Genomic DNA, 27,868 nt, shown 5'->3' with positions numbered 1-27,868 from the left:
ATTTTCTCATCATACTATTCTAAGGTTTAGTCTGATATGAGCTAGCAAGGAAACCTAATGGACCTACAGATCATGAGCTCCAATGATCAAGATTAACCGGCTAAACTCTTTAACCTAGTTAACCAATATTCGTTAATTATCAGGACACTGTACTATAGCCCAGTAGTTGCACTCCCCTCATTGTAGATATATTTCCGTCCATTTGATATAAACATGATTAGTAAGTCGATCCTGCACAGGTTGTTCGTAATTATAATTAGGTCAAAATTACCTTTTACCCTTATAATTTCATCTTGTTCCTTAAGTCCCAAATCTAATGAACAATTGGTTTGTGGTCCAACCACCAAATTGAGTCCCTCTTGGGCCAATGAGAGGGTGAAGCCCCTTGTTCAAGACCTAGAGTCAACACTTAAGAGAATAACCATCTACTTATCCCTAAAATCGGGTAGAAGCGAATTCCATATTGCAGGACTATGTCCCTAGTTATCTATATGGTCTTACCCCCTAAAATGATAGGCTTATTGAATCTGTAAACTCGGGTCACTCTCACCCATGTAGATTAAGGGATAATCCCAAATAAACCGGAGTTCATAATTAGCTCAAGATTAAGATCAAATTATCTAGGTCATCGTATTGAAATAATCAGTCTTAATAGTAAATGACGTTATAAAGTAAAAATGACTATTTCGCGGTAGGATCTTATGCAAACTCATTGCATAGGATGTCTCATTTACATGTCTTTACATGAACGATTCATGATTATATCACTTGTTTCAGATACAAAGTGAGCCACATTCATAGTGTCCCCAAGATAAGGTACCCATCCTTATTTCTATACTATAGACCGTCTTGGCTATTTACTCAAACTTGATCCACTTTTATGTCTCCTAATATAGTTCAAGTAATTCATGCTATAACCAAAAGTTTTTAGTTTATTGGATTTAGGGTTCTTAAACACAATTCACATATTCAATAACATCTTTACTAAATAAATCTTAGTAATAACTTTATTGCAAAATAGAATCCATTTATTATTTACAAAATATGAGTTTTAGGACATAAAACCCAATAATTATACGAACATTGTTATTAAAAAATGACATTTAGATTTAATCACAAAACAAAAAATTAAGGAGTCCCCAAACCATTATTGAAGTACCAAAATACCAAGCTAAAAGAATATTTGCAAAAAAATTGAAAAGATTAACGCTCATCAAAATAGTCGTGGTTCAATCACAAAAGTGTTTACTAAATCAACATTTAAAACAAAGAAAAGAAAAAAAAAGAAAATGAATACTTAAACAATTCAACTTAAGAATGTTAGTTAGTTTGTCAATCGCAAAGAATCCTTAAACAATACCACTTTATCTACTTAAGTTCAATTCAACCAATTATAACAAGAAAATGATAGATTTTCTAGTAAATGTTATCTAATGAATTATATATTATACGAGACATGTCTATATATCTCAATTATTAGCTAGCATGAAAAAACATAATAGTTAAAAAAGTTAAAACATCTATACATTATCTAAGACATGTCTTTAATCTCAACAGAAAAAAAAAAGTTGGAAAGATTGTAACTTTAAACTCTTACCTGATACCTTTTTATGTGATATCAACTATTACCTCAATGTCCCAAGTGGTATTCGATTAAAACAAATCACATGAACTCAAAGTAAGTAAGAAAGTTGCCATGAAAATACATCTCATTGACAAATATTCAATCTTTCATTGAGATAGAAACAGTTTTTCTTCCTTAGATCTTCATTTAGAGGTTCAAACATATCATACACATTTCAAAATATGCTTTGTAAGATCACAGCAAAATGATTTCCATGATCTTGTAAATAACATTGAAGTTGTTTGCATTAACAAATCTTGACTGCCGACTGGTCATTTGATCTGACCCACCTTCTCTCTTCACGCATCCGTTTTGGTTTAGAGTGGTTGGTTGCTTTATTCCCTTCTTGGGTCCAATTACAAAATTGCAAAGTTCTTTGGAATCGGGGGAATATAATTTTTATTTTGATTTTGTGTCAGTTCACGTTGCTCTTTGGTTCTTTCTTTCTTTCTTGCTTTCATTCATTCTTTCTTTCTTTCTTTGAGAGCACTTGTTGAGGGCACGACCCACTTTTCCTTCAAAAGACTTTATTGGTTCAACTGACACAAAACCCATTTCTGTATGCATGTTTTGAGCATTTTCAGCGAGGAAAATTATCTTCTTTCCTCTTTTCTCTCAGACCCAAAAGCCAATTTTCTGTAATTCTTGGTTGTTGAAGTGAGTGTTCCCAGTAGATCACAGGTCCTGCTCTTCATTGGGTGTTCTGTTACACCCATGATGGAGTTTGTGGGCAGAGCTGTGAAGAAAGAGTTCAAAGGCCGTGGAATTCATTCGGGTGTTGTGAAATCGTTCGATAGCTCTTCTGGGTTCTTCGAGGTGGAGTTCGAAGGTGGTGATTCTGAAGAATTGGATTTGTCTGAGGTGTCTTTGCTTTTGGATGGTCAATCTCAACCAGTGGAGAAGAGGCCTTGTCGAGGCCGCAAGCCCAAGAAGCGTCGAAGAATTGAGAGCAAATGTGAAATTGGCGGTGCGTCGGCTAATGCTGGGAGGAGTTTGGTGCTAGATAAAGGGAATCCAGATGAAACCCTAGAAATGGGCTTTGAGGTTAGTGTTCTTTGTGTTAAGGATTTAAATGAGAATTTTAACTTGAATGATGAAGTGAAGAAAAGCCAACAAATAGTAGATGGGGTTAGTGGGAATTTGAATGGGATTCTCGAGGGAAACAAGAGTTTGGATATGAATGTTACTCTTAGCGATGGGGTTGAAGATATTTTAGAAAGGAGAGGCAAGTCTGAGAAGGATTTTGAAGGAAATGGGTCGGACAATGGGAATCTTTGTAGAAATGAAGATTCCAGAGACGACTTTGATTTGAATGCGAGGTCTAGTTCAAGTGAGTGGTTGAATTTAAATGACGGCAGTGATCTTCATGCCAGTCCTAGTAAACATGCTAACTTAGAGAGAAGGGGCTCCATTGATTTGAATCTATATGTCAATGCTGACTTTGACGAGAATCTTGCTGGGGGTGATGTAAGTTGTTCGCAGGTCGAAATAAAGAAAAGGGAATGGGATTTTGACTTGAACTTAGAGGTTAATGATGTACATGGGGATACTAACAATAATGGTGGAGAAGAAATTGCTTCTTCTGGGATGGGTGAAGCAATAATAGACAAAGTTTGTGATGAAGCAGTAATGGACCAAATTTGTGATGAAGCAGTAATAGACCAAGTTTGTGAGGAAGCAGCAATGGACCAAGTTGATGATAACGTTGAAGGCCTTAGAGACAAAACTATGGAATCTGAGCTTGAAGATGGAAATTTACAAGAAGTTCGCATAGATATCAAGGAAGAATTGCCAAAAGACAGCTATAGTTCCGGTGGAGATGTGACTGTTGAAGCTTCTCTTAGGGTTTCGGATCTTAACTGTGTTAATGATGGTAATTTGGTCAATATTGATGTGAAGGATGTGAGTTCTGAGGCTGGTCCTCAAACAATTGATGGTTGCCAAGGCAATTCTGAAGGTCAATGCAAACAGCGTGGTGGCCGAAGAAAGAAAAGAAAGGTTCTGGATGGTGTAAATACACCTGATACAGTTTTGAGGAGAAGTACACGTAGAGGGATCGTTCAGAAAACTACCCCAATTGCATCATCTGATATATCTTCTCCTGTAGCTAGTGTGGTAACTGATGAAAAACAGGTAGCTTATGATGGATCTGACATGCCTGTTGGCCTTCCTTATAAGTTGCAGTTACCACCTTCTTCCAAAAACTTGAATCTTGACGATATTCCCATCCTTGACTTGTTCTCTATTTATTCCTGTTTGAGATCATTTAGTACGCTATTGTTTCTTAGCCCGTTTGAGTTGGATGAGTTTGTGGCAGCCCTTAAGTGCAAATCTCCTACTATATTATTTGATAACATACATCTGTCTGTTCTGCAAACTCTAAGAAAGCATTTGGAGGATCTTTCTAATGAGGGTTCTGAATCTGCTTCCAGTTGTCTAAGGTCGAAATTGTTCCCCCCATCACTTTTTATTTGTTAATATGATTATAATTTATATCAATGCATTTGTTTTTCTTAAATTATATATCTACTTATATGCATATTTAATTATTTGTTATATTTTCTGTTTTGAAATTTGTGATCAGGAGTCTTAACTGGGATATGCTAGACTTGATTACGTGGCCTATTTTTATGGTTGAGTATCTATTGATTCATGGTTCAGGTTTGAAACCTGGCGTTGACCTATGTCACTTGAAATTGTTAAAAAATGATTACTACAAACTACCTACAGGCATTAAGATTGAAATTCTTCGCTGTCTATGTGATGATATGATTGAAGTGGAAGCCATTAGGTCAGAGATTAACAGAAGGTCTTTGGCAGCTGAGCCAGAGATTCTTCGTGATAGAAGCCTGAAGTCGGAAGTCTACAAAAAGAAGAAGATTTCAGCAAATGCTTCCATTAATTCTTGTCAGTCAGAAGACACTATGGGTGACACCGCAGACTGGAATAGTGATGAATGCTGTCTGTGCAAAATGGATGGTAGCTTAATATGCTGTGATGGCTGTCCTGCTGCATATCACTTGAAGTGTGTAGGAATAGCCAATGATCTCTTGCCAGAGGGTGACTGGTTTTGTCCTGAGTGTGCCATTGACAGGCACAAGTCCTGGATGAAAACACAAAAATCACTTCGGGGAGCTGAATTTTTAGGAGTGGATCCTCATGGTCGTACATACTTTAGTAGCTATGGCTACCTATTGGTGTAAGTTTGATAATTTATTCCTCCGAAATGATGTTATTTTTTTCCTTGTTACTTTTGCAATTTTCAGATATGATGATATTATTTGACCATTATTGCAGAGCTGCATGTTCCTATAAAACTTGTTAATTCCTAGTTTTTCGACATACTTTTGTTACTTCATTTTTTGCTTTTACTCATTGTACCTTCAGTGATTTAGAGTTTAGAAATATAAATATTGCCTCTATCAATTAGGTAGCCTGTCGCCACATTGAATTCCCATCCTCCTTTTCTGCATAGATTGTCCTCCCCTGCATCAATTCTTCTATGCATGTTAATCATGAAACTCCATAGGGAAGAGGGAAGGGGATAAAGACCCTTTAATTTGTCTGCTAATATTTTAAGTTAATAAACTGGCACATTTACTTCTTACTTGCGTCTTTGGAACTTTTGAAATTTCTTGTTGAATTTTTTATTATCTTTTTCCAACCTTTTTTGGGGGGTGAATCAAGGATAAAATTCTGGCAGTTTAATTCTAATTGAATTATAATAATACGTGGGTGTTTGCATCTTAAGGATCCAAGTAGACTGCTAGGTCTCTGACAAAAGAAAACTTGGCCAAGAGTTCATTAGTTCTTCTATCTAGACTAGATCGTTTCTCATTCATTTTTGCCATTTAAGATTATTGTTGTATTGAAAATGTTTGCAGGTCTGATTCACGTGACACTGAGTCCTCTGTCAGTTACTACCACAAGAATGATCTGGATGTTGTTATTGAAGCTCTTAGGTCATCGTATTCATCGTACACTGACATACTAGTGGCTATTTACAAGCACTGGGACATTACTTTCACCTTAAACGGAAAAATTAATAAATCTGTTTCTCTGCATTGTACAAATGGATATTATGGTAATTTTTGCCACGAAGGTGCAAAATCAACAAACTTGTTTGAAGCGGAGGCTACAGTGGAAGGTCCTACTGTGAATAAATCAGCTCTAGATAGTAAGCTAAACTCTAGCGTTCAGGATATTCAAAAGCATCAGGCTACTGTTTCGAACGGTTATGAATTTAGAAATCAGGCTAAAGTATCAGGCAAGTTCTCTTCTGGGGAAGATTCTTCTTTATTACATCCTTGCCTAGATGGGATGCAAGAGGGCAATACAAGATGTGCAGGTCTTGAACATCCCTTATCCACGAGCATCGGAAAAGGGGATGTCCTTGAAGTTGAAAATGATGATGGTTACTCTAATTTCTATAGTTTTGCTCAAACAGCATCTTTAGTGGCTGATGAGTTCATGCGTAAATCATCTGAGAAAGATAAAATTAAAGAAAAATCTACTATGTCAGAGGAAGAAATAATTGCAGCGCAGATGAAGATAATTTTGAGGAAAACAAGCAATTTTTGTTGGCCGTTAATTCAAAATATTAATGCAGCTACGCAGAAAGAAAAATGTGGATGGTGCTTTCCTTGCAGAGTTTCCAGTGACGAGTGGGACTGCTTGTTTAAGACAAACAATGGTCGGATTGAGGAGGGTTTGGCAGTTGATGTTCTTGGTCTTCAACTCAAAAGTAAAGGAAAAGGCCACCTCAAAGATGTTATATGTCAAATTCTGTCGATTGAGAATCGTTTACAAGGGCTACTCTTGGGTCCATGGCTGAATTCTCATCATTCTAAGCTTTGGCGTGAAGGCCTTTTGGCATTTGATTTTAATTCTGTCAAACATCTATTATTGATGGTAAGTTTGCTTGTTTATCTATCACGTCCTCCTTTCTTTATTTTTATTTTTTAATTTTTAACAAGAAACAAGCTTTTTCTTAGTTATCTTTTACTTCTTATATTTGGCTTATTAATATTAAAAGGCTTCTTAGACTATATTTTCTTAGGAAATTGTATTTCTATATACGACCGTAGGTGACAAGAAGAGGATGTTGCATCCTCCTAGAAGATCAGAAACTAAAAATTACAAGTTATAGTGTTAGTACTAGAGCTGCAAAAATTCTTATAATTTTCTTTAAAGAAAAGAGGACCGTCTTTGAAGAAAGGACAAAGGAACTACATGTGAAGCAACTGAGAGAAACACACAAAATTGCCTTCTATTTTTAAATTTTCCTTACTCTTTCTCAAGTGCAACTATCTGTTATATATATAAGAATAACGACTTTCATTGAGAAAAAAAATGAAAGAATACAAGGGCAAACAAAACACCCCGTCCACAAAACCAACCCCTTACATGAAGAATATGATCTAGCAAACTCGTGGACAAAACGCTCCCAAACAGAGCTAGCAAACTCGTAACACCGAAGAATATGATCCAGATCTTCCTCCACCTTTTGACAAAGGATGCAACAAAATGATCCAGAGGAGAGCTTCCTGGAAAGATGATCAATCGTATTCGCACGACCATGTAACTTGTCAGGTGAAAAACCTCTCCTTCCTAGGGACCTTAATCCTCCAAAGGACCAAAGAGACCGAGATATCTTAGGGAGAATGGGCCCACAAGACTCTGAAAAAAGGACCTTCAAGAGAATCCTTCCAAAGGATTGGGTCTCCAAACCCTCACATCCTTTCTCCCATGCCTAAAAGAGTGATTCTCAAGCAAAAAAAGAAGAGAAACAACATTCAAAGTTTCTTTATTGGAAAGGTTCCGACGAAACCTAAAAGAGAAGGAACATGAATTCCTTGACCACACAAGAAACTTAGCAACAAAATTGTTTCTAAGATACGAAAAATGATAGAGTCGAGGATATAAGACACAAAGAGGTCTCTCGCCCACCCAGTGATCCTCCCAGAAATAAGTCTCCCTCCCTTCTTGCACCACACACTAGATTAACTCCGCAAAAGGAGGGAGCTCTTTCGAGATATCCTTCCATAAACTCCAAGTAAGATCAGAGTATCATATAGTATTTGAAGATTTTTATTGAAGATGCAATGTCTTCACTTTTGCCCAAACCCTGAAAAATTGCAACAAAATATAAAACTTGACTGTGATTGAGAAAGCCTTTTTCTAGAACAATCTGTCAAAAAACATTCTCGTAAGGCAAAAGAACAAAAGAAAGGATAACATTTTCTCCAAATTAGAGGTGAGCAAGGTAACCTTACCCCTTCCCATATGAGAACCTTCTAATAATCTTCTATTTACTTTCTATTTTCTTTTATATCCATAAATGTTTGAGTGAGCTTGCATGCACCTCAACTATTCTCATTGAACTGCTTGATCCTACTATATTTGATTGTCAAGAAAACTTGTAGGATATTAAACCTTAAGTAGATGGCCACTATGACTTGAACTCATTTTTGCTCTAAACACTACTATTTATCACCGTTGTTGACCATTAGGCTAATATATAGTGGTTTAATCTCCAATGAGACAAGAACCTAATATGAACATTGACAACCATAGGGATAGCATCCCATCTTGTTGAATACTTCACAAGGCATGAGGCAGAAAAGATATTCTATACGCTTACTATTAAACATGATGGAACAATTGATTGAACAAAGACCATCTCAAATCAAGGGCCTCCAGTTAGACCCAAAATCTCTTTTTTCTCTAGACTTATTCAAAGGCCCTGATTAAAGCTTTCTTGAAGTCCATTGAGCATTGTGAACTCATAGACATTCCTCTCTCCAATGGCAAGTTCACTTGGTCGGGTAATAGGTTTCCTGCTACGCATACAAGGATTGACCACTTCCTTTGTCAATCATGTCCTTGGAAAATTTATGGATGCATCCTTGAGAAGATTGGATAGGCCAACATCAGAGCTTTTCCCCTTGCTTCTGGCTCTAGGCAATCAAAGATGGGGTCCAACACCTTTCAAGTTTCAGAATATGTGGCTAAGTCACAAAAGGTTTATGCCTGAAGATTGGTGGAAAAAAACATCCTCTCATAGGCTGGCCAGGATATGGCTTCATATACAAAAACTCAAAGTCCTGAAATTGGATCTAAAAGAATGGAACCGCCAAACTTTTGGAATCATTGAATCACAGAAATCAGGGCAGAAGAAAACACCTTCAGCAAGGCAATGCACAACATGCACAATTCCATTAAAGAACATTTGCTCTTCCTATTGGCCGCTGAAGAAATTAAATGGGGACAGAAATGCAAGGCAAATTGGTAGTTAGAAGGGGATGAGAACACTACCTTCTTTCGTAAATATGCTGATGAAAAGAGAAGAAAAAGCATCATAGGGATGCTCAATGCCCAAAACACAAGCCTGAGTAGTGATTCAGAGATTGCGGCCGAATTATCACCTTCTACAAAGCACTATTTTCTCCAAAAAAAAAAAAAAAAGGAAGTATATTTCTTCCACACTCTATCTTTTGGGCCCCTATCAATATTAAACAAAGTAGGTTCCTTGACGAATCTTTCACAACAAATGAGATTTGGTTAGCGGTTAAGGCTTTGGGCACCGACAAAACCCCGAGGTGAGATAGTTACATTGCGGAATTTTTTAAAAAGTCATAGAACATCCTAAAGGATGACCTAGTTAGAGTGTCCCAAGAATTTTTTGACAATGATGAAATGTACATTTGCCTCCTCCCAAAAAAGATTGATGCTTGAAAAGTTGGTGATTTTTGACCGATTAGTCTAAGCACTTGGTTGTACAAGATCATTGCATGCGTTCTCTCAAACCACTCAAGAAAGTTCTACCAACCACCATTTCGGAATGCCAATCCGCTTTTTTGGAAGGAAGGAAAATTTTGGATGTTTACCTTACATGACAATCTCATTTGTTTGGTAAGTTTCTTTGAGGGAGCATCCGGTCTAAACATCAACTGTCACAAATCAGAACTTTTGGGCATTAATTGTGATAGTTTATGGGTTGAAAGCATATCAAAGAGATATGACTGCAAGATGGGTTCTTAGCCAGCCGAATACATGGGGCTCCCTCTCTTTGGTAAGCCATCCTCAACCTCATTTTGGCAACCCATCTTGGATAAGATTGACGAGAGGCTTCATTTTTGGCAACACAACTTCTCTCTAAGGAGGAAGATTAACACTATTGAAGGCCACTTTAATGAACTTGCCCATCTATTACTTGCCTCTCTTCCAAATTCCAACCAAAGTTGATGACTTCATTGATAAGAGATTCAGGAATTTTTTGTGGTGTGGGACCCAAAAGAGTTCTTAGATGGCACATTCTCAACCATCGGAAGAAGTTGGTCTCAGCGGTCTCAACTTATTTGACATAAAGCATTGTATCAAGTCCCTCCTTGCTAAATGGTTTTGGCGCTTTCAACTAGAAAAGGTAGTCTTATGGAGAAATCTCATCAAGGCAAAATATCATTCCCACTATTTTGGCTGTAAGCCTTCCGTCCATCGGAAATCCACAAATAGAAGTTCATGGGCTCATATTATGAAGCATAAGGATATCATTTATAGCAATATACAGTGTGAAGTTGGGAATGGTACCACCACTGCTTTCTGTCTGATGTGTGGTTTGGCTCCTCTCCTCTCAATCTTATTTCCCCCCACTTGTTTGCCATTGCCAACAGCAAATATGCCTCCATTGGTGATGTTTGGAACTCTCTTCATGATTCATGGTCCTTGAATTTTAGAAGGCTCCTTGAAGATGATGAGATTGAAGAATGTGCCAACTTTTTACATCTCATGCCGGGTATACAGCTCACTAACCAGCCAGATCTTTGGTCATGGAAGTTTTTTTTTTGAAAAGGAAACGAGTCTCTTTATTGATTTGAGACTAATGCTCAATGTACAAGAGGATTATACAATGAGCAAAAGGGTCTATGGATCAGGGGACGCACCTGGACATCTTAACTAGGCTGGTCATGGAAGTTAGAATCAAATGGTCTTTTTACCACAAGTTTCTTGTTGTCTCATTTAGCTACTACCATCCTGTCCACTGATGGTGCTATTTAGAAACAGATTTGGAAGTCTCACTGCCCAAAAAGGATAGAAGTGCTAATGTGGGAAACCAGTCACTTTTGCCTAAATACTTTGGATAGGCTGCAAGCTATATACCCCTGGATAAACCTCTCTCCTTATTGATGTTGCCTCTGCCAAAATAGCAGTGAATCATTGGATCATCTTTTCTTCCATTATTTGCATATGCTATCTGGACAGAAATTTTCAAGGCTTTTAGTTGGAGCATGGCCACCCTCATGACACTGTGGCGTGAATCAGAATGCTGTTGCTGGATCATCCAAGATTTCAAGGCAGTCTAAGGGAACAACATCATTTGCACGGTTTTGTCCAAGATTTGGGAGAAAAGAAATGATTGGATCTTCAAAAATAGTTCAAAGCCCTCCAAAGACATCCTAGATTCTTCTATATTTATTGCTCTATTTTGGTGTAAACATGACATCCCCTTCAAGATCACAGCTTATTTTATCTTGTAGCTAAGCTTTCTTGAAGTTTATTTTGAAGATAATTCCTTGTAACTTTTGGGTCTCTTAAGTCTTAATCTTCCATGGCCTCATAACCAATGTGGACCTCAGGATCTGTCTCGTGGTGATAAAGACTCCTTGACAGTAGTAGTGGAAAGCATCATCCTTATTTTTCCTGCCAATAAAAAAGGAACAATTGCGTAACACTGTTTACTGTTTTATGTAACGGTTAGCTTTGAACATAAATGCCCTTCAAGTGTGATTTATAACAATACTGCAAATTTCTGAACTCCTCACCCTTCCTCACAGTTTGCATCGATTGTTGTCTGTATTGCCTCCATTCTTGAGTTCTTATGAATGCTATTTTTTTTTGTTATAAAAAATTTTACAGATAGAATCAAATTTACGGCATCCTGCTATATCAGCTGAGTGGTTTAAGTATGTCGACTCTGTTAACACCTTGGGTTCAGCTTCCCTTTACATTACCAGTTCATTACGTGGTACTAAACATGGAATTAGTAGAAAAAGGGCTAGGTTTTCAGATAGTGAGTCAAATGCCTCTTCAAATGGTTCTAGTGGATTAAGTATGTTCTGGTGGAGGGGTGGCCAGCTTTCTCGTCGCATTTTTAACTGGAAGGTTTTACCTCGCTCTTTGGTTTCAAAGGCTGCACGACAAGGTTTGTAACATTTTAATCTTTTCTTAAAGCTGAGTTGACATCATTTGCAATGAAGTCAACTGAATAGTAATTCTGAATTCTTTTGAAGTTTAAAATTCTGCAGCTGGCTGTACAAAGATACCAGGAATTGCATATCCTGAGGGTTCAGAATGGGCGAGAAGGAGCAGATCTATTGCCTGGCGAGCTGCTGTAGAAGCATCAACAAGTGTGGAGCAGCTTGCATTCCAGGTTTTAAGTTTGCATCTATGCATTTAGATAGTAGTTCCTTTGTCTTGCTATGACTTCTGTTTTCTTCCGCCTCCCTGTTGTTTATATCCACATCAAGTCAACTTCCTTGTAATGTAGGAACTTCTAGTGCCAAAAAGCAGGAAGAGTTACCAATTCAAATTTTGGGTACTTCATACTTCTTTTCTTTTCTTCTTTGGGAGGAGGAAGACTTCATGATTTTTCTTTTTTATTTTTTGTATATGAAACCAGAACTTTCATTGAAAGAAATGAAAGATTGTACAAGGACATATTAAAAAAAAAACCCAAGAAAAGGTAGTCCAAAGAGCTGCAAGAAAGTGCTCCAATCTAAAAGATTCTTCTTTTAGATAAAAAATCAAGCTTTCATTGAGAAGAATGAAAGAAAATACAAGAGTATTGCAAAACAAGCCTACAAAAGAAGCTCTCAACTATCTACAAGAATGAGCTCCAACACAAAAGAACAATACTAAATTGATCATTACAAAAATCTTTGGCAAACTAATGCCCATAAAGAGACACTAAACGTCACCTCCTCCGAAACCTCATCTAAAGACCTTTCCACCCCTATAAAAGTTCTACCGTTTCTCTCAATCTATACTTCCACAAAGGGCTCCAATTAAAAAGAATAAATTCTAATTGATAATTCCAAAAAGCCTTAACAACTGAAGCCCAAGGCGAGGCATTGACTTGATAACTGTTTGACCTCCAATTACGAAGGTTTATTCCAAGAAGGGTAAAAGGGTGAATTTAATTTCAAATGGTGATTAAAATGTTCAATTTTAAATAGTTGTCTATACTTGAAATTTGAATAGGCCGTTAGAAGGGGAGTGTTATGATATGCATTTCTACTTTCTATGTATTTTGTAGTTTGGATAGGGTGTGCTTTTTCTTGAAGTCACTTTGTAATGTTGGGAGAGAAGGTTGACCTTCTCGAATTGAGTAGTTTCTATACGTGTTATTTTAAGGTTAGATTGAAGCACTACAAGAAAGCGCTCCAATCTAAAAGATTCTTCTTTTGGATAAAAAAATCAAGCTTCCATTGAAAAGAATGAAAGAAAATACAAGAACATAGCAAAACAAGCCTACAAAAGAAGCTCTCAACTACCTACAAGAATGAGCTCCCACAAAGGGCTCCAATTAAAAAGAATAAATTCTAGTTGATAATTCCAAAAAGCCTTAACTACTGAAGCCCAAGATGAGGCTTTGAACCTGATAATTGTTTGACCTGGAGGGTTTATTCCAAGAAGGGTAAAAGGGTGAATTAAATTTCCATTGGTGATTAAAATGTTCAATTTTAAATAGTTGTATATGTTTGAAATTTGAATAGGCCGTTAGAAGGGGAGTGTTATGATATGCGTTTCCACTTTCTATGTATTTGTTTTATGTTGTTTGGATAGGGTGTACTTTTTCTTGAAGTCACTTTGTAATGTTGGGAGAGAAGGTTGACCTTCTCGAATTGATTAATTTCTATACGTGTTATCTAATTTTAGGATTAGATTGGAGTGCTACAAGAAAGCGCTCCAATCTAAAAGATTCTTCTTTTGGATAAAAAAATCAAGCTTCCATTGAGAAGAATGAAAGAAAATATAAGAGCATAGCAAAACAAGCTCTCAACTACAAAAATGAGCTCCAACACAAAGAATTATATTGAATTGATCATCCGAAAAATCTCTGGCAAACTCATAAAGAGACATTAAACATCACCTCATTTGAAACCTCATCTAAAGACCTCTCCACCCTTCTAAAAATTCTACTATTTCTCTCAATCTATGCTCCCACAAAGGGCTCCAATTAAAAAGAATAAATTCTAGTTGATAATTCGAAAAAGCCTTAACTACTAAAGCCCAAGACGAGGCTTTGAACCTGATAACTGTTTCACCTCCAATTATGAAGGTTTATTCCAATAAGGGTAAAAGGGTGAATTTAATTTCAAATGGTGATTAAAATGTTCAATTTTAAATAGTTGTCTATGTTTGAAATTTGAATAGGCCGTTAGAAGGGGAGTGTTATGATATGCATTTCCACTTTCTATTTTCTATGTATTTGTTTTATGTAGTTTGGATAGGATGTGCTTTTTTTTAAAGTCAATTTGTAATGTTGGGAGAGAAGGTTGACATTCTCGAATTGAGTAATTTCTATACGTGTTATCTAATTGTTTATTTAATAGTTTCTCTAGCATGGATGTTTTGTGGACCTTTTTTTTCCCATTTTTTCTCAATGAAAATTGTTGATTCTATTACAAGAAAAAAAAAACATGTTATCTAATTGTTAATGAAAACTAAAAAGATATCTTTATTATTTTATTAATAACCTCCCACATCTCCCTTTTTGATTTTTCTGCACCTCCAAAAAGCCTACGATTCCTCTCAAGCCAAATCCCCCAATGTAAAGGCGAAGAAGCAAGCCTGCCATAGAAATCTTCCCTTTCTCTTGACAGGGAGAAGATGTAAAACCTCCTCCTTCACAACCATGCACTTTTCACTCTAGGTCAATGAGACTCCAAAAGGTTCGAGAAATTTGGACCATATCAACTAAACATAACAACATCCAAAGGATACCCTTCTCTAGGAGGATCATTGGGTCCATCGGCATTTCCTAGGTTATACCATTTGTCCTCTTTGAAAAATTGTTTTGTATTGGATTTTTTGGTTTGGTAAGGGAATCTGTTTCTTTCTCCTTTGATTTCCGTCGAGCATTGTCCAATAGGAAACGACGGTGGTGGCCTCTCTTCTTTTCTTGGTTGAGATTTTTGACTTTAGATTGGGGAGAAGGGACGTTCGTGTCTGGAGCCCTAATACGGTGGAGGGTTTTTCCTGTGAGTCATTTTTGGATTTTAGTTGATTAAGATTCCAAAGAAAGTAAGGTTTTTGCCAAGCAGGTTCTGCTTGGCCGTGTGAACATGATGGATAAGGTTTTGAGGAAGATGCTTTCATTAATTGGTTCTTTTTGTTGCATCCATGGTCGGAAGGTAGAGAAAAACATGGATCACCTTCTCTGGGAGTGTCAGTATGCGAGATCCGTTTGGATCTATCTCTTGGAGGAGTTCAATTTGGTTGCTTGCTTGCCAGAGGGACGTTCGTTTGATGATCGGGGAGTTCCTCGTCCATCTGCCTTTCAAAGAGAAAGGTCGCTTTCTTTGGTTTATGGGGATGTGCTCTATTTTGTGGGATCTGTGGGGTGAGAGAAACAATAGAATGTTTAGGGATGTGGAGAGGGACCCTAGCGAGGTTTGGTCTTTGACGACGTTTCATGTTTCTCTTTGGGCTTTGATTTTGAATGCTTTTTGTAATTATACTCTAGGCAACATCTTACATAGTTGGAAACCCCTCCTTTAAAGGGATCTTTTGTGGGTTTTTTTCTGTATGCCCGTGTATTCTTTCATTCTTTCTCAATGAAAACGATTGATTCTATTAAAAAAAATGACATCCAAAGGATATGGTTAGGATTTTTCGACGCACCTCTACAAAGGGAGCAACACTGGGGAACTGATCGACTGAATTCACTTTTACTAATTTGAAAACCTTTTTGAATAAGAGCTTCAACCTAGTGCAAGTGCCACCGTCGATAAGTAGTAAAGGAAATTGGAAGAATTTCAAGTCATCTCCGAAGGGAACGTTTTTCAAAAGAAATTCTTATAAACAACAAAATTTTCCTCAAAATTGCAACTTTAGTAACCAAGTAACCAAAAAATTGTTTCGATTGGTTTTGAAATTGTAATGACAAGGAGTAAAAGATGAAACAACTAAAATTCAATTATGAGAAAAGGAGGATTTAAATACGATTATGCCTAATTTTAAGGAGTTATAGCCTAATATGCAAATATAATTTGAACTCAATCACACAATGCTTAAGGTAATTCGGATTCTACACCTATTTGACATTCTATGAATTTTTAGGAGGCTAAGTCATTAAACCTATATTTCTATGGCTAATGTAACTTAGTTGATTTAAAACATAACCTTTTGATTTTATAGGTCTTGCTCTATGTCTAGGGTCGGAAGCAAGGTCTTATGTCTAAGCTCCTCTCTTATATTGCTTTTATTTATTCCAAACCTCATCTACCCCTTTCATTATTATACAAGATTTTGAATATATTATTTTAGGTGATCAATCTTAACTAATAGTAAATCTATGAATCAATAAAAGCAAACCTAGCATTGAAAAATTAAATTCTAATTAGTCTTTTACATATTAGGCTTCTACTCTGTTAAGACTTCACCTGCCAAAAAAAGAACTCCCACAACTCTCCAAGAACAGAGTAATCCTCTGATAGAATTTATTTATAAACTTCAAAGGATATTACAAGAGAAAAGGTCATTCGTTAGTCTGATATGAGAAATAAAGAAAAAACACAAAAAAGATATCCTAACCATCAATGCTTTCAAGAGGGCTGGAAAATCCTCTCCACTAGCAAGATGCTCCTTACCAGAAAAATTCCTTGGGCTTTTTCATTAACTGCTATAAATATAAGTAAGTTAGTCTACCATATTTTTTCTTGACAGAAAGAAAGGGAGATGGTTCCATGTGCTCTGTTTCATTCTTTTGATTCGAATCTCGGAGCACTACCAAAGTGTTTCAAAGAAGGGTTATCCTGATGTAGGTATGCTTCTGACCTAGATCAACTTAAGTTAAATGAAATCTCTATCGTCCTGCTTCTACTTAAAGAGTAAAATATGAAACTTCATACACCTTAAAGTTGTTCATAAGATAGGACGAAAGATAATTTTTTTTGAGGTCCTGTAGTGGGACGATAGCTCTGAAAAGATAGATCCCTCCCTACACGGGGTAGCCTCCCCTTTTAACCTCACTCTCAGCTGGACCCCACAGATCCCACTGCTAACTAAAACTAAATTCCTTTCCTTTTAATCCTCTCCTCTTTCACTATTTTCCTTCTTGCCCCTACGATTGTAAGTCTTTATAATTGGAGGCCTTACATATTCCTATATTGTTGGCCATTACATATTTAAATCCCCACAATTAAATTAGTTCATAATTAAAATGATGAAACACAGAATTAAATTAGAGAAGATGGACATAATGTTAAATAAAAAATAAAGAAAAAAATTTGTAAGGAAGGTAATGACAATAAAATCTAAATGGAAACTTAAATGGCAAAGACATTTTTTTAATGATAGTCAAACTTCAAGGAAAATGAAATGTATAATTAGGAAATATTTGTAAGGAAAGGGCACAAAATTTCAACCAAAACAATACATCAAGGTACTGGAAATTAGTGAAAAGTTAAGCAATAATGTGCAGAAAATTAATTAATTCAAAAACTAGAAGAGATTCCCATATACCCGCCTCAATTGGTCTTGAATTCCCATATACCCACCTCAATTGGTCTTGGATTTCAACATTTTCAAGTAAAAATCCAGTCTTAATGTTCCAACTTTCGTATGAAATGGATCGAGAAAAGAAGATAGGGAAAGACAAATGCAAAAATAAAAACGAAAGAAAACTTAAACTTACAACATTAATCTTAAAAAAACAAAGGAAGATGAACTAAGACTAATTTATTACGATAGCTGCTGTAAAATGAAATGGAGTTACAAAGATTAAACTGCTGAAAACATAAAATTGAAATTAAAACAAGGCTTGAATAAATATAAGTTCTAAAGAACAAGAAGAATGCAAGAAAGAAAGAAAGAAACTCAAAGAATAAAGCTGCGAATCTAACTCAATCTTACTTGATTCAACCTTTTTTAAGGAGAAATGAGTAATTTACAGTCCAAAACTTCCGAATGGAACTGGATCGATGCAGGTGCAGCAGCTTCAGAGCTTCAAGAATCGGCTAAAAACAGTAAAATAAACAAAGATAAAGGTGCAGAATTTTTGTGTTGTTTGGAGGAAGAATGGATCATTTGGAGAGCTTTTGGTCCCTTTTTATAGAGTTGAAGAGGAGGTTGCTGCTGCTGAAGAAGAGGGGTCATGGGCTGCCCTAATTTGCCAAGATTGGTGGAGAGTATCCCAAAATTAAGCCCAAAATTGAATCTGGAAATTTAATTCTGCTGTGGTAGATTGCTATAGCAATCTGGTTGAATGCTGCACAGTTTGGCTTCAACACATTTTTTGCAAAAATGCACCAAAATTATAAAGTTTCTGGCCAAATTTGACTTTTTTTTTTCACAACTAGGAAGAAAAATACCATCTATGAATTATTTGCTATTTTAAGTTTGATTTTTCTAATAAAAAAGACTAAATGTATGCATTTTACATCAAAATCCGTAGGTTTAGAAGCTAAATAATTCTCAAAAATGAGAATTATTAGGAACCAATAATGAGAATAATGTGATCCCTTTTCTGGGAAGGTCAGAGTGGCAGTAAGCTCTCTCATTTAGTGGCAGTCTCGACATTGTTAGACTTGCAATTAAAAATCAGGCTCTTTGGGGTAAATCAGTCTTGACATTGTTTGCTTCTAACTCTCTTTGGTGCAAGGTGGTTCGCACTATTCATGGAAATGGTCCAAATAGCTGGCATACTGGAAAGTTTAGGAAAAGTTTGAGAAGTCCCTGTATTAGTATTTCTAGAATTTGGCTACAATATGAATCTTTTGCAACCTTCAATATTGGTTATGGAAGAAGAATTCGGTTTTGGTTGGATACTTGGGCTGTTGATTCTTCTCTTAAAGTATCCTTTCCTCGGCTGTTTAACATTGCTTATTTTCCCAAGGGTTTGATCTTTGACCATTGGGATGAAGTCTTTCGAAAACTACTTAAAGTTGATGGGATTATTGATTTTCAACAATTGCTCGGTGTTTTAGCAAGAATAAAAGTTAATGACAATCTGAATTCTTGTAGTTGGTCCCTTGATTCACTTGAAAAATTCTCTGTGAAATCTCTGGGAAAGCATTTGGAAGCATCTTCTCTTATTTGTAAAGAGGTTTTCTCAGCTTTATGGCAGTCCAGAGCTCCCAGAAGAGTTAATATCCTTATTTGGATAATGAGAAATGGTACTACCTATCACCTTCTATTTGCCCTCTTTCTATGAGGAATCGTGAAACTTTGCAGCATTTAGTCTTTGACTGTCTGTATCCAAGGCATTGTTGGTGGAAACCTTTCTCACTCTTCAACATCTCATGGGTTTTCTTTAATTCTTTTAATGAAAACATTTTACATCTGTTGACCGGTCCAATCGTAGCTTCAAAGTCAAAAAGTTTTATGGTCTAATTCAGTGAAGACCTTATTATCCGAATTATGGTTTGATAGAGGGTTATTCATGAATCATGATAATCATCTTCCTTGGTATGATCAGTTTGACACATCTTGTTTGAAGGCCTTTTCACGGTGTCCTGTTTCTAAAAGCTTTGCAAGATATACTATTCAAGATATTTGTCTCAATTGGAATGCTTTTATGTTGCTCTTGTAATTCATTTGTCTTGTTGTTTTATTTTATTTTCTGTTATTGTTTTTTGTACACTTGGGTTTCTTGTAGTTTTCAGCATTAGTCTATTTTCATTTTATCAATTAAATGTGATGGTTTCCTTTCATTTTTTTTAAAGGAATGCCATTCTTATGCTTTCATTTTTCATTTTTTCTTTTTTAACTTCCACATTCTTAAAAATGGGAAGTCAGGAACAAACTGAGTTAATTATTTTGTATCCCCACATGGGCTAATTATTTTGGAAGGCATTAAAGTTGTAGATTTGTGGCTTTTCGGCAGCTGCTTCTTGTTCATTCAAGTTCAAAGCTGGGGTTATTTATCCCCTCCCTTTCTTCATTTGGCAGCAGCTGGTTTTATGGAAAAAGAAGTTTTCGAAGGCCTTTGGAAGTTATTTTGTCCCAAAAGTTTATCACTCCTTCCATCGGACCGTTATTCTATTATTTTGTTTGAAGCTTCAGTCAAATTTCCATCTACATTGGGTTTTCAGTGTTCCTCTGGCTCGATTGTTTTGAAGATTCAAGATTCTTCGGTTCTTATTGATGTTCTTGTTCTATGATTTAAGTGTATTTTATCGCCAATTTTCTTGTTCAGTTGGAGAGATTTCTTTTCTTTTCTTTTCCTTTCCTACCTTTTCTTTATTGTAATGCATGGTTCTCTTCGGTTTGTTCTTTTTAAATTTTCTGCTCTTTGCTTTGTTTCCTTGCAATTTGAGTATTTATCTCTTTCCATTTTATCAATGAAAAGTTCCCTTTCCTTTTAAAAAAACAAAGGGAACAATTGAGTTGTTATCTTTAATGGGTATAATTACCAGTTAATTTTTGTACTTCTAGCATTGTTTATGGAAAATTTTGTTTTATATAAGAAGTAAAGCGACTGACTTTTACGACTTCACGTATCCTTCGTAGTGCAAAATTGAGAGACAGAGAGAACATTCTGTATTGTTAATAATCGGGAAAAAGATGACAGCAAACTTGAACCTTATTTATTGGTTCTGTTACGTTTAGTGTGTTGTTGTTATTGTTTTTTTTTTTTTTTTTTTTTTTGTTTTTTTTAATTTTTTAAAATTATTTTTTCCTCTCAAAAGGAACACAGCTTTTTATTGATAAAATGAAAAAAGACCAATGCTCAAAGGACAAGGAAACCAAACTAAATTATCAAAAATACCAAAACGAATACAAAGAAAATAAAAGGACGAAACAGGAGAAATAGAATCAATCCAGATCAAATGTGTAGTGGATTGAATGCTGAAATAAAGCGAGCAATCCAAGGAAGAAACTTATATTGTAAAAATTGATGAAACTCTTTCAAACCAAAGCTTTAACAGAAGAACTTAAAAATGCCAACTAAGCTTGAGAACATGCACAAAAAAGAGATGCTGCAAGACTGTAGTCAACCAAAAGAAGTGGGTAGAAAGCTGGAGAATGAAGAACCCAAAAGATTCAACAACCTTTGACCATCTTCTGCGTTTAAATTTTAATGTAGCCAAAAAATAGCTAAAGTTAGAGCCTGCTAAACAATCATTTTAACTGCCATAAAAAATATCGTTTAACTATCATCCTGTAAATATTAGTAAACAGAAAACAATCCTTTGCAAATGACTAATATATTGTTGAAAATCTGATCTGTGTACGTGATAGATGGCTTTATTAGTTTATGTATTTCTTTTGTCCAAGTTTGGTGATCTGTTTGTTCTTCCTTTGCTTTCAGGTTAGAGAGTTTTATTCAAACGTTCGGTGGTATGATGTTGAAAATACCCATCCTCTTCCTACGGTTGAAAAGGAATTAAGAAAATCCATCAGGCTTTTCAAGAAGGTAATTGTGCGGCGTAAGTCTGTTGAAGGGGATTTGGTAAAATATCTCCTTGACTTTGGAAAGAGAAGAGTTCTTCCTGACGTCGTTAAAAAACATGGGGTTATGCTTGAGGATTCCAGTAACGAGAGAAAGAGATATTGGCTAAATGAGACTTATGTTCCTTTGCATCTGGTGAAGAATTTTGAGGAGAAAAGGATTGCTCGCAGAGCAAATGAGGTCAAACCCAAAATTGCGGAGTTGGGTATAGTGAAGTCCTTCAGGGAGAAGGGGTTTGCATATTTGTTTTCAAGAGCAGATAAACTTGATTTATATCAATGTGGCCGCTGTAACAAAGTTGTGCCTGTCAGGTATTTTGTAATCATTATTGCTTGTTTACTAGGATGTGCTTTATAGCTCAAATTTCAATTTAATCACTTCTCTAGTTTCCTCATTATGGAAACACTGGACTTTTTCTGTAGTCTGTTACAGTTATTTTAGATTTTTTTTTTTAAATAATTTTTTGTTGAATGAATAACATTACAAAAGATGCGGCAAGAGGAAAACGCTCTCCAGACACTTCAGGCCTAAGGGTTACAAAAACCAGTCCAATTGCCACCGTAATGAAATAAAATAATTTGAAAGAACTTGAGAAAAGCCAACAAAATCAGTACAATTCCAAATGTTTTCCCACCGTCTTTTAATATTCTGAATGATCTTTTACTTCTCCCCAAGCAATCAATCCATTGATGAAGATCCCAGATAGCATCATTCCAAGTAACTTTTAGCTCGTATTAGGACCGAGTAATAGGGATTAAAGGCAGAATTAACATCTTTAGGGAGGCAGATGGAAAATAAACATCTGAAACAGCTTCTTTTGAGTCTCTTTGGCTTTTAGTGCAATACAATGCTTCTTGGTGGTGTACAAATCATGCTATTTTTATTTTATTATTATTATTATTATTATTATTATTATTTTTTGTAATTATAGCCTTCTAATGATTATTAACAATGGAAGACTCTTCTTTACTAGGTTTGTCGTGGAGGGGTAATCTTTACCCTTGCCCTTAGGTTGTTGTCCTCTCCTTTTGTCTACTTTCGAATATACATATTTGTTTCCTTAAAGAAAAAAGAAAAAGGAAAAGAAAAGAAAGAAGCTTTTTTAATATAGTCTCGTGGAGTCCTCAATTAATTAAGAAACTTCTAAAGTATTCTAAATGAGAAGAGATGAAAGATCTAGTTGTCAGAAAGCAATACTGAGTGTATCTTTCACTATTTGATGAGCAAAGTGGAGTGAACTTTGCCTCTTACTTTACCCTCGGTTTGAAAACGGCTGATTGCCTCCAGTAATACATTATTATTGGTTTTCTAATATTTTTCTAAATACTTCAACCTTCTCATGTTGCTCGATTTCCTTCTATTCTTTATAAGATTATGAACTTCATACATTATCACATTGTGATGTAGTTCGCTGCTAGACTGATTTCAAGGTTTATGCAAATAATAGGCTTTTGAATGAATGTAAAAGATGATGAATTGATTGCTCTTATGCTGTAAATACGGAAAATGCCTTTAATGTCATTAGTACTTCAAAGACGTGGTCTGAAACTTTGTTGACTTGGTTTTTGCGTATCTATATTATTTCACTAATTGATTCTTCCTTCTTTAAACTGTATTGTAGGGAAGCTGTAAGTTGCAGATATTGTCAAGGTACACGAACGGCTTTCTTTTCTTAACCTTTTTGTTTTGCTGTATTGGGCACCACAAGTCATTGAGATGTTAATATCAGTTTTCAGATAAGGATTGTGATATATTATCAATGTCTAGTACTTCGGAATCTCAGATATCCTGTGGAACTGAAGTTACCTGCTGCCAATTTGATAGAATGGTTCTTTGTTCTACATTTCCCATCCCATGAAGACAGTGCCTTCAAGGTGAAAGTATTTACAAGGGCATACAAGAAGAAATCCTAACAATTACTAAGATAAAGCATTCCAATCCGATAAAATTAAATGTCGTGATTACAAAACAACCTAGCGATCAACACTCTCAAAGAAGCATTAAACCTTGCCGCCTCCCAAACCTTATCATATGATCTCTCTGCCTCTTTGAAAGTTTTAGTATTTATCTCAAGCAAAATGTCCTACAAAATGGAACAGGAACCCACATGTCTCAAAATTTTGCTCTTCTCTCGAAATGGCAGACTCAGAAGCATCTCCTCAATCATAGCATAAGTTCAAAGACAAACGTAAACCAAACGAGCTCATCTACCAAAATCAGAGGCTGGGCTAACTGAAAAGTGAAAACCCTGACGCCTGCTGATGGAGATCCTCCACCTTATGCCCACAAAGAATGCATTATTGCAGGTTCAACGCCAAAGAAAAGTGTCTCTGAACACTATCAATAGCATTGAGCCTCCCATATAAAACTTGTCACACAAAAAACTTTACCTTCCTAGAAGTTCTATCCTTTCGCAAGGCAGTTTGGGGCAGGGAAGGGACAGAACGTTGTTACTTGAATAATTGATGGGAAGGAACAAACAACATTGTTGTTTGAACTTTTGGGATGCAAATTATGATATACAAACACGTATAAGTTTTTTGTATATGCTGCATTGAGAAAGGTTGTTCATAAACCAATAGCTGGGAAATAATGTTTGTTTGTTTGTTGTGGGTCGGTTGATTGTTATTGTTCTTTTTTTTTCCCCCTTTTGCCCGACAAGTTCTAGTTCATCTCCTCCTAGAAAATAAATCCAGATAATTGGAAGAAAAAGTACTTTTTCTTTGATGACTAGGGAGTCCATTGAAGTAAGCCTGGTTGTTGCTATGCATGCTCATCTACAAGTTGAATGTCTAAATTATTGGCCAAACCTAAGATGGATAAAATCTGTTGGAAAGTTAATCTTTTTTAATCTAATTTCAGTTTAGTTTCTAATTATTCTTATTATGCTTTCAGGAATTTTTCATAAAAAGCATGTCAAGAAGTATGTGGAATCCGTTGCTGCAAAATGTACATATACCTGCCACAGCTGTTGGGATGGTATATCTATGAAGACTAATGGAAAAAGAGGGAAAAATGGTGTAAAAGGAGGGAAGTTGCACATGGCAAGAGGTAAAAAACCTTCTAGTGATCAACGCGGATTGCGATTGAAAAACAGAAAAAAAGTGTTGAGGGCTGGAAAACAAGCACAGACACAAAACAAGTCCAAAGTTCCGACAGATGTCCCTCTACGCCGTTCAGCAAGACAAGCTAAATACTCATCGCTTCAAAAGAAAAAGCAAGATAAAAAGGTTGGAGGAAGTGTCAAAAGGAAAAAGATAAAGTCCAGGAAGGGAACACCAAAAAAACGCAAAAGAGAGACTTCTTTGCAGAAGAAGAGAACTCTGACGTGTCATAGCTTCTGGCTTAATGGTCTCTTCCTTTCTAGGAAGCCTGGTGATGAGCGAGTGACACTCTTCAGGGAGAAAAAGCTTCTTCTTTTAACTCCGAGGAGTTTTGTGAACCATGATAAACCAAAATGCAATCTTTGTTCTGAAACAGAACATGCATCTGTTTTGAATTATATTGCTTGTCAAAATTGTGGGGGTAATTGCTTTCTTCCCTCTGTTCCTCTCTCATATTGGAACTTCTTTTTGCTAATGTTTTAACATGACTTCTCTTGCATTTTATGGAAATAGTGTGGAAGCATTTAACTAATATGTTTTTCCCCTTTATGTGTCATGTGCAGTGTGGTTCCATGGAGATGCTTTTGGACTTGATCAGACCAAAATAGATAAATTGATTGGATTTAGGTGTCATATATGTCGGAAAAGGATGCCTCCCGTCTGTCCCCATCAAATGAATCAGAAGGCTGATATTTTGGAGGTTTCTGAGGTACTAAATAGTACTGTGGTTTATTGTTCTGAGGAATCTATGCCCTCCCCTTTATAGATGTGATACATCAAATATTGTAGGAGAGATTACTATGTTTCTTATGGGAAAAATAAAAAGATATACAAAGAGAAAAATGAAAAAAAAAAAAAAAAAAGTTAACTGTATTCAGTGAAATGACTATAGTATCTAGTGTATTTACTGAAACAACTTAGGAACTTGAGATTGCTAATTTAGTTGATTCTAGTAATACAATGGCCTGAAGCTTTCTAAATCGGGATAGTTTTTGAACTGTCCTGATAACCTCCTCCTCCCAAAAGGTCGTAAATCAATCTATCAAACATTTGCTCTCGCAGTTTTGGCAAAAACTTTGCTGTGCCTGTTTTATCGTGTTTCCTTTGACATATTTGGATTATTTTACAACATTAAAATGAGGAAACTGTCCTACCCCTTTGAACAACCTGGTTTAACTGAAACTTCATTATGAATGCCCCTACTTGTGGATTTCCTGAATATAAATGATTTATATAATAGTTTAAGTGTTTTTTTTTGGCCATATTTTTCCAATGAAACTATTATTATTATTTTATTTTTTTACTTCTGCTTAGGAATTTTCCCTGCCTAGATATTTAAACAAGAACAGAAATTTTTCTTTGGACTCTTAGACTTATCTTTTCTAGTATTATGCCCCCACGTGGCCATTGCTTTATTTGTAGGTGTATTATGTATTCGGCCTTTTTCTATTTCGTCTTCTTAGTGCACTTTGATAACCACTTATTATAATCACAGCCTCAAATATGTGATTTCATTTTGACCACCGATTGAAATTGACACTGAAAGCAAGAAGGCATTCTTACTTCAGTTATTTTATGGTTGGTTTGTTCTTTTTGGGCATGCGTAACTGGAAGGAATGTCGAAAGACATGTATGATCTGTATTTCTTGAAAAATGTGGATGAATAGAAGCAAATGATTATTTTGATGGGTGTACAAGGATTGGAGTGTGTTCCATTCCATTGTATCACTTCGAGCCTCTATGACTAAGAATCTAATTAAATATTGTTGCTTTTACCTCTTACGGGATTGATGTTTCCGTTGCTAGACTTGTATCTTTCGTCTCAGTAGGATTATTACGGAGACTTCTTTTTTGTACTTGCATCTTTTGGTGTCCTCTTTGTATTATTTTATTTTTCTTAAAATTCAGCTGGGACTTCTACACTTCTCTGTTGACTGGATTTGTAATGAAGTTTTGTTCTCGTAAAATCTAATATATTTGTCTACTTCTTGGAACCTGAGTATTGATAACTTGGTTAAGTGAAGATGTAATTCATTTCTTTTGAATATAGAGAGACGCTTCTTGTAATCCTGCATGATTAGTGGTAGAGAATGTGCATTTAAATTTGCAACGAGATAAGTTATCTTCCTGGATAACTAAGAGAAATGAGAGGAGAAAGTGAAAAGCTGCAGTTAGTAGCCAGCTGGAAGATGCTTTTCAGAAAGATGAGGCAGATGGTCGTTCCGGTTCTGCATACTTGAAATCTTAGGGGAGCGTATCAGACTGTGGGTTAGGTTCTATCTCTCCTATAGGAGATTAATGTTATAAATATATATGTTTGAATAATTCAATCTGTATGCCGAGGGCAAATAGCTTTTCATGGTTGCTTCTGTACCCTATTTCTGTTCCTAATTTACATGCCAGAAATGGAAAAAGATAAAATAGAGTATGAGTAAGTTTTCTTAGTGTGCTTTCTCTCTCTCCTTTCTATAGAGAAAAATCAATGATGGAACCATGGAAAAGATTCTTTTTCTGAGGTTTTAAATTCTTGCTCTTTCACCTCCATTTCAGTACCTGTTCTTTATACCAGACTACCTATTTGAACATGGAAGCCCCTATAGTGCGACCTGTTATTTTATTAAGTGTACTCTCTGAATAGAAATTTAAATTGCATTTCCCCATAGAGCGATTATCTTAATGTACATTTTTCTTTTCCTTTCTTCAGAAGATCTTCGCTATTCTTATATTTCATTCCCGAACTTCAAGATAAACAGTAATGAGATACCAGCATGAACCTTTTTATGCATTCTTTCCATAAATTGTCGTTTATGATGTACAGAAAATGGTGCTGAATTCTTTTGATGTCCTGTTTTAAATGCAGGTTCGGAACTAACGACATTAAAATGGATCAATATAGTTCATTAAAGGCAAAGACCTTCATGGCCAACTTCCAGATACCACGAGTTCTTAATTCTTGGCTTGGTATGGTTTGGATGCATATTTGAACTCAGAACATGAGAACAAGAAAGTTAGCCAAATTGAACATGAAGTGGTGGCATTGGAGTGACCTATTCATTTTTTAGGTAGCGGTGACAGTATTATTGCAGTTATAAACTAACCACATGAATATAGGCATTGTATTAGGCTGGCCAATATATAAATAGCAATTCCACACCCCCTCCCCCCCGGGTCAGCATTAACACTCTCTTAGGTAGTCGGCTCGACCTCTAACGTGTGTATTGGAACTTGGAAATTGGTTCCTCATTGAACACAGACTCTACTGATTTACAAATTCTGATGGCTTCTTTTCATTGAGTCTATCTCAGGATTTGCAGGGGATTGCGAATACTGAAGATTGTAGGTAGAATAGATTTATAGAAAGATTGTAGTGACTGGCTGGGGAGCTGTATGTAACATTGGACTCCATTGTGAATCCATTGAAATTGCAAACTTCAGCCAATAAAATTTCGACGTTAAACGACA

The 27,868-nt window shown here is 35.9% G+C and overlaps 1 protein-coding gene across 11 annotated transcripts; it reads left to right on the top strand.

Annotated features, from left to right (window-relative positions):
* The first annotated feature begins 1,792 nt into the window (after positions 1-1,792).
* Positions 1,793-27,868, top strand: LOC120070945 (PHD-finger and DNA binding domain-containing protein). Of its 11 annotated transcripts, none has more exons than XR_016527680.1 (12): positions 1,807-4,065; positions 4,209-4,823; positions 5,509-6,535; positions 11,540-11,825; positions 11,929-12,053; positions 12,171-12,218; positions 21,162-21,613; positions 22,924-22,952; positions 24,198-24,827; positions 24,970-25,115; positions 26,457-26,674; positions 27,267-27,868. XR_016527680.1 is itself a non-coding variant. In XM_039022872.2 (11 exons), the coding sequence occupies exons 1-11, from the start codon at positions 2,339-2,341 to the stop codon at positions 27,276-27,278; spliced, it is 5,097 nt and encodes a 1,698-aa protein (XP_038878800.1). In that variant the 5' UTR covers positions 1,807-2,338; the 3' UTR covers positions 27,279-27,868. The 11 variants fall into 11 exon arrangements, 8 of the variants coding, with proteins under 8 accessions (XP_090166837.1, XP_038878800.1, XP_038878799.1 ...); XR_016527679.1 differs by having other exon boundaries at positions 26,457-27,158; XM_039022872.2 differs by lacking the exon at positions 26,457-26,674.

Source organism: Benincasa hispida, chromosome 2 (assembly GCF_027475165.1).
Source record: "Benincasa hispida cultivar pf3 chromosome 2, pf3_genome.v1.1, whole genome shotgun sequence".
Lineage (NCBI taxonomy): Eukaryota > Viridiplantae > Streptophyta > Magnoliopsida > Cucurbitales > Cucurbitaceae > Benincasa > Benincasa hispida.
This window is presented reverse-complemented; position numbering and strand designations above follow the sequence as displayed.